This window comes from Nicotiana tabacum, chromosome 3, assembly GCF_000715075.1.
Source record: "Nicotiana tabacum cultivar K326 chromosome 3, ASM71507v2, whole genome shotgun sequence".
Lineage (NCBI taxonomy): Eukaryota > Viridiplantae > Streptophyta > Magnoliopsida > Solanales > Solanaceae > Nicotiana > Nicotiana tabacum.
This window is the reverse complement of record NC_134082.1, coordinates 108,288,294-108,295,813: the sequence shown is the minus strand read 5'-3', so window position 1 is coordinate 108,295,813 and position 7,520 is coordinate 108,288,294. Positions and strand designations below refer to the sequence as shown.

Below are 7,520 nucleotides of genomic sequence, written 5' to 3'. Positions count from 1 at the left end.
CAAGGGTTGTCCAAAAGGGAAAGGACAGTCCGAACCAACTAAAGTGGCAAAAACATGGAGGAAAATGTACTTTCAGCCACTCTAGTACTAAAAGGTAAGCTACTTTGTACCCTAAATCATGATCAACTTAGCTAACTTTAGCTTTAAGTCAATTAATACCAAACCTAGTTTGCTTCAAACCAAAACTAAAAACAAGTAACTAGAATTTAATTAAAATATCATCAAACATGTAACTAAAACTTAACACTGACCTACTAATCAATCAAGAGAACTAAAAACCTAATGACTAAAATCAAACCAAGCAAGAAACATGTTAACAGTGAAATAACTTAGCGAAAAAGTTTCAGTTAAACGAAGACGAAATTGAAAACTGGATAAAACACGAACTAAAATCGACCACTAACAAAATTTACATTATTCCAACTACAATGGAACAGTGGTGAAACACAACAACAAAAAAATAAATCAAAAACATGGAGGAAAGGATTTGAGTTCGAGTTTATACCAAATTCAAAGGCATTTGAGGCCAAATCGAATAACGAGACGCTGTTGAGGATGTCAAGTGGTGGTTGTCCGACCTCGAGGTGCATGTTTCTTTTTGGCAGACGCCAAACTAATAGATTCTGACGTCTTGACAAAAAGAAACAAGTGCCTTTGGGTCGAAAAAACTAAGATGAAGAAGTTGTAGTGGTGGCAGAGGCGGTGAATAGCGGTGGTCGCGGCAGTGGAGGCGGCTGGCGGCGGCAGTATGGTTTTTTTGGGGTGAGACTGTAGGGAAAATATAGATCTCTTTGAGATCTACACGTTTATATAGGTTTTGTGGAGGTGTAGTGGTCGGCTCGCCGGGAAATGGAAGAGGGAAATAAGAGACGGCTATCTAGGTTTTCGATTTCATGGAGTTTAGAGGTTTTTTTGAAGATTTAGGGCTCGGATTATGAGAAAGGGTAAAGAGAGGAAGAGATTGGTATAGGTTTTATGTACTTGGGACGACGTCCGCAGGCGGTGGCGATTTCCTACCGGCGGAGATGGGCGGCAGACGGCTGGTCTCTAAGAAGAGAGGAGAGAGTGAGAAGAGAGAGGAAGAAGAAAGAGATAATGGGGGAAATGGGGGCAATTTTCGGCCTTTTTAGGCTTTAAATAGCATAAGTGAAGATTAAATTAGGGTCGTTGGATCAAAGGGCTATGGATGGATGAGATTTAATCTGATTCATTAAATGAAATGACGTAGTTTCGCCCTGAAACTACGACATTTTGCTTGCCTCCCTAGCTAGCCTTATCCGGACCGGGTCAGTGCCATTTGGCCACTGATTTGGTCCAAATTTTAGCCCATTTCGATTTAAAATGAAACTAGCCCAAACACTTGTTCCCTTCTTAATTAAATCATAATCAAAAATGCCTAAAACTTACACATACACACATAATAAACATAAAGGAAGAAAAGGAAGGAAAAGAGCCAAAATTAGGCATTTAAAAAACCTTTCTTAAAAAAGGTAAACCGCTCCACCAAGTCGGTAGCAATGATATTTAGGGCGTGGCAGTCACAATCCTCCTTCACAGTAAAAATACTGAAAGGGCGAATAGAAGAAGAATATTTACCAACAGCCCAAGTTCGAGGGTTTGACGTGGGAAACTTCTCTTGGAAGTCGTAGGCGGTGTTCAGATGTTTAGGAATGATGTGCTCACGGTGGGAGGATCAACATCAACATTAATTTCCTTGATTTTGCTCCTCTTCGGGCCTCCACCGAAGAGAAGACTAGAATTCTTGGAAGATTCAGTAGGAAAAGCCATAATGATAAGAGGAAGATAGAGTTTTTTAAAGAAGATCAAAGAGAGAGAAAGCAGAAGAAAGTTAAGTGCAAAAAGGTTAAGGAAGCTTATGAAGTTGTTAAAAGTGAAAGAAGAAGAATGAGGCGTATAAATAAAGGTACAGACAGCTAAAATCGTGGTCATGATTACCTCGAGAACTGGCAAAAATATTACTAAATCGTGGGGTAACACGAGTTTGGGGTATTAAATACGAGGAGACATGCGTCTTATCAAGCCTTAGAAACTTTCAAAAGATTTCAAAAAGTTTCCCGCCAAGAAAGGAATCTTCACCAACTTTCCCATGACATAAAGATGTGCCATCGGAAAGCAGGGAGACTATCTGTATAGTGTGAAATTGGTTTATATTAAATGCCCGAGTGATTACATGACACTTGGAACCAGAGGCAGACAAAAGATGAATGGAGTGAAAACCAAGACTGAGGACAATAGCTTCGGTTAGTATCGAGTAGATCCCAAAGGGAAAGCAATCAACGGAAGCAAACGAATGTTTGTCACCAGATGGCATTTAATGAAGAATATTCCCCAATATTAAATATGCAACCATTGCAGAGAATTTTAGCCTTCATGGCCTGCCGTTACATATCTCATTAATGGCCCCTCATTATTGTCATTTAAGAGGGGCTTAATCCTAGGATCGTGTTCCCTAGGTATAGCTATAAATAGGAACTTCAACAAACATTGTAAAAACATGAAATCTCGACAAAACTTATGCTATATTTTATTTTCAAGCTAAATAATACAACTTTACTTTCTGTCTAATATTGCTCATATCGCTGTCCTCGAAAGCATTGCTCCCTGAGCTAGACTTGCTATTTCCTTTGATTTTAATGCTAAATATTATTTTTAATTTAATTTGTTTATCATTTTGGATCAAATCTGTTCGCTTGCATATAAACCACGTAACAAATTCAACTATACAGTTTTACGGGTAAATACCTGGTATTATTTTTTATTGACTGTTTGGATATATTGTATTAATCCTGAGATTGTCAATTTTACTGCTTTCCGATACTAATTTTTAATCAAAGATTAGTAACCAAATTAGGAATAAAGCAATAATATTTTATCCCAAAATTATTTTTTTTATCCATCCTATTATGTAATGTATTTCTCTAGATCTAGCTAGAGGTCTTCTTTCTTGTGTGATGGTTGTTTAAGCATGTAACCAGTAACTCTATCAGTCAGCTGGCGTATTGTATAACTTATACTCCTTCCGTTTATTTTTACCTGGTACGTTTTGACTTTTCACGTCCCTTGGGAAATAATAAATGAAGTGCATAATTTATCATGATACCTATATTAAATAATGTATATTTTATTGGATTTGAGAAAATGATTTGAAATGAGTAATAAATACTGTGGGTATAAGAGGGAAAAAAATTGTCTTCTCTTGATATGCATAAAGTGCCAAGTAAAAATGAAAATTTATCTTTAATATACATGCCAAGAATCTATCTTTTCCATGTAGTATTTTTCTTCAATAAAATAATAGATCTTCTTCATGATTCTAGCAACTTTCCTTTCAAGATGTTGAAAAACTTTTCATCCATAATTTCCGTAGATTCTTCTTCTAATATTATAGTAAGTCATTCAATATTTGAAATTCACTTTCAAATATTATTTCTTCTATGACGCTTGGAGATTAAATCTCTGAAAATAATTTTCTTATGAAATTCTTCACATGATATTCTTTTTCCCATATTTGTTTGGATCTTTACCAGCATCTTCTTTCTTGAATAAACCTGTATAAAAATAAGACTACCACAAGTAAATATTCTTTGATTAATAATTGTGTTGGTTTGTTATCATCAAAATTAATACGTGAAACCTTGAAGCTAACATGTCTGAGACATGTAACCAGTAACTCTATCGGTCAGCTGGCATATTGTATAACTTATACTGATAGTTTGTATTCCACGAGGGGAAAAAAGGGTAAACGGAGTTTAACTTGATTTCCAAAATCGGAATTGCAAGTTTCGATAATCTTCTCCCTTCCCTTGGCTTCCCGTCGTTTCTTTTTCACACATGGCCCTATTACCTTTACAATGGTCTAAATCAAACATATAGCGACAGTTCATGCAAGATCTAATGCTAGATGATTCATCTATTTATTTGTCTTGTGTTTGGAAAAAGCACAGTATGAAAGATTACAAAGATTAATTAGTCTCAGTGGCTGCTAGCTAAACTACGATTCTTTGCTTCAAAGTTTGAAAAGAGACCTACTTTTGGGAAATGAATCGCCAATGCAGTAAGATTATGGGCCAAATTAAAAGATAGATGCCTTCTCAGCTAAATGTGAGATGGAATTAATTTGCACCCATTAGTCTCCTCAAACCTTATCGGAATCCTATTCTTTCTTTTTTTCCATTTTAGATTAGGAAAATGCGATTTATTATTTGTACTCCGAATATCTGGTCGATTCTTTAATTGAGTATTAGGCTATATCAAAGTGCGACGTGAATTCTCTGCACAAGTAGTACTGTAGTTGCTTTGCACCATTGTAGATCGAGCGATGGGTATGTCAATATCTAAGTTTGTAAAAATGCTAGTATTTGCAAAGAAAGAAATGAGAATATTGATGGTGGGACTCGATGCTGCTGGTAAAACAACCATCTTGTACAAGTTAAAACTTGGGGAGATTGTCACTACCTTTCCCACAATTGGTATTTGCTTCTCAACTCTTTATGCGTTTGATTACTAAAAAGTCTTTATGTTCAATTTCAAAACATATATAAAATTGAGAATTGACCCAAAAACAATCTGGATGATTTGAATATTTTTTTGGCCTTTATGAATTTATGTTATCTGCTCAGAAATTTCATTAAATATATAAAAATTTGTTATATTGTTAGTGTATGTTACATTATGATATATTAATCCGTAGGATTTAACTTGGAGACGGTGGAATATAAGAATTCGAGCTTCAAGGTATAGGATGTAGGAGGACAAGATAAGATATTTAATACGTTAACACTCGAAAAATCCGAATCAAAGCTAATTACTTGATTAATTGAGTTGTCTAATTTGTTACTTTGTTGTACTAATTTTACAGATCCGGCCTCTATGGAGGGAATGCTTTCAGAATACTCAGGGTCTAATCTTTGTGGTCGATAGTAATGATCGAGATAGAATTACAGAAGCCAGAGATGAGCTCTATCGCATACTTAATGAGGTAATGTCAAAACTGATATAAAAATTACAAAGTATCAAATTTGCGTTAACTGAAATTAATGATGATTTATACAAGGAAGAATTACGAGGCCCTGCTATTCTTGTGTTTGCTAATAAGCAAGACCTTCCGAGTGCTATGAGTGTTGCAGAAATTACTGATAAACTTGGTCCACATTCGCTCCGTCAACGACGCTGGTAAAATCTCCGGTTCATATTATACACCTTAAAAAAGATATTTGATAGCCTTAACCATCGTTTATATTTCTCTCGAATGTTTCACTTAATTAACATTTCACCAATTAGAGCAATAAGATGAAACTGGAAAAGAAAGTAGTAAATGGTTCTAGTGTTTTTTTTTTCAATGTCAAATATTTTAACACAAACTCAATTTATAAAACGACTAATATTTGGGACCGGATAGAGAAAACCATAGCCTTAAGCATAATATCATTTTGCATTTGTGGACCTTCTTGTATTTTATGCAAACAGTTTCCAACTAAAATAGCTGAGGAATTTGCCTGTGCGTTGTCTATGTCTTTTCGGTACATCCAGAGTGCTAGTGCAACATCTGGACAGGGGCTTTATGAAGGTCTTGATTGGTTATCAAATAATATTTCTGGCAAGGCAAGAACACTTTGGCCTTTTAGTTATCTCTTCTCTTTCATCTTTTCCAACCAAAAAAAAACTAACTGTAATTTTACTTGGTTAATAAATCATCATTGCAGGCATACATTCAGAGCTACATCCAGCGTGTTGCGGAAGCCAAATGTATATAGTGTGAATAAGTCACAACTACTATACCAAAAATTATGACAGCCACCAAATAATAAATAAGACAATAAAACAACAATAAAGGTAACACCAGAATTTACGAGGTTCGGCTAATTTTGCCTACTCCTCGGACACAACCAATATTTTATTTCACTCCAAAAATACAAGTGAAATAATACTAAAAAGAGAAGATACAAATGCCTTAAACAGATGAGAAGGCAAATGAGAGGTGTGTTTCAATCCTAAACATTAGGCCTTCTTTTATAGGGGAAAAATCCCCCCAAACTTAACTCCCAACCAATGTGGGACTTTGGCATTTTGCCAAACTTCAACAAATCTCCACCTTGGCAAAATTCCACATTTTCAATTCTCTCTCAATAACAAATTTTGGTTGTGTCTTCATCTTCAATCTTCAGTGTTCAACAATGTTGATCAAATCCAAACAATGTTGAAACTTGACCGCAGTCACCACCTTTGTCAGCATATCAGCAGGATTCTCTGTAGTATGAATTTTCTTCATCGTGACTCCACCTTCTTCTATGATTTCTCGTACGAAATGATACCGAACATCAATGTGCTTCGTCCTTGCATGATAAACTTGGTTCTTCGCTAATTGAATAGCACTTTGACTATCACAAAAAATTGTGATACCTTTTTGTTCAACACCAAGCTCCTTTAGCAATCCTTGAAGCCAAATTGCCTCTTTCACAGCATCTGTAATAGCCATGTACTCTGCCTCTGTTGTAGACAAAGCAACTGTTGACTGCAAAGTAGACTTCCAACTAACTGGTGCCTTTGCAAAAGTAAACACATAACCAGTAGTTGATCTTCGTTTGTCCATATCACCCGCAAAATCTGAGTCACAATATCCAACTACAAACTGATTGTCTTCCTGCTCAAAAAATAACCCGACATCTACAGTATTATGAATATACCGTAGAATCCACTTCACAGCTTGCCAATGCTCCTTCCCTGGATTGTGCATATATCTGCTAATAACTCCAACAGCTTGTGAAATGTCAGGCCTTGTGCAAACCATTGCATACATCAAGCTACCAACAGCATTTGCGTATGGTACCTTTGACATATACTCTCGTTCAGCTTCATCCATTGGCGACATAATACTACTTAGCTTAAAATGGGAAGCAAGTGGAGTACTAACTGGCTTAGTCTTGTCATCTATGCCAAAACGTTGAAGTACTTTCTTCAAATATTCCTTTTGAGATAAACAGAGGTTCTTTGAACGTCTATCTCTAATTATCTCCATGCCAAGAATTTTCTTTGCCTCGCCAAGAATTTTCTTTGCCTCGCCAAGATCCTTCATCTCAAACTCCTTCTTCAGTTGAATCTTCAACTTATCAATTTCTTCCGAATTCTTGGAAGCTATCAACATATCATCAACATATAGGAGAAGATATATAAAGGAACCATCTTTAAGCCTGCGCAAATACACACAATGATCGTATTTGCTTCTCTTGTACCCTTGCTGCAACATAAACTTGTCAAATCGTTTGTACCATTGTCTAGAAGATTGTTTCAAACCGTACAACGATTTTTCAAGTTTGCACACCATATTTTCTTTTCCAGCAACTTTGAATCCTTCTGGCTGAGTCATGTAGATTTCCTCCTCCAAGTTTCCATGTAAAAACGCAGTTTTTACATCCATCTGAACTAGTTCCAAATCCAATTGTGCTACCAAAGCCAACATAATTCTAATGGAGGAATGTTTTACAACTGGAGAAAACACTTCA

At 35.9% G+C, this 7,520-nt stretch overlaps 1 protein-coding gene across 1 annotated transcript; it reads left to right on the top strand.

Annotated features, from left to right (window-relative positions):
- Positions 1-4,339: 4,339 nt before the first annotated feature.
- Positions 4,340-5,774, top strand: LOC107782165 (ADP-ribosylation factor 2-B-like). The gene is made up of 5 exons (XM_075245242.1): positions 4,340-4,490; positions 4,712-4,755; positions 4,880-4,999; positions 5,488-5,622; positions 5,724-5,774. The coding sequence occupies exons 1-5, from the start codon at positions 4,340-4,342 to the stop codon at positions 5,772-5,774; spliced, it is 501 nt and encodes a 166-aa protein (XP_075101343.1).
- Positions 5,775-7,520: the final 1,746 nt, after the last annotated feature.

Coding starts and splice junctions, on each gene's coding strand:
- LOC107782165 (XM_075245242.1), top strand. CDS start 4,340: ATGGGTATGTCAATATCTAAGTTTGTAAAAATGCTAGTATTTGCAAAG. Junction 4,491..4,711: donor CACTACCTTTCCCACAATTG/GTATTTGCTTCT, acceptor ATTAATCCGTAG/GATTTAACTTGGAGACGGTG. Junction 5,000..5,487: donor TCTATCGCATACTTAATGAG/GTAATGTCAAAA, acceptor TTATGCAAACAG/TTTCCAACTAAAATAGCTGA.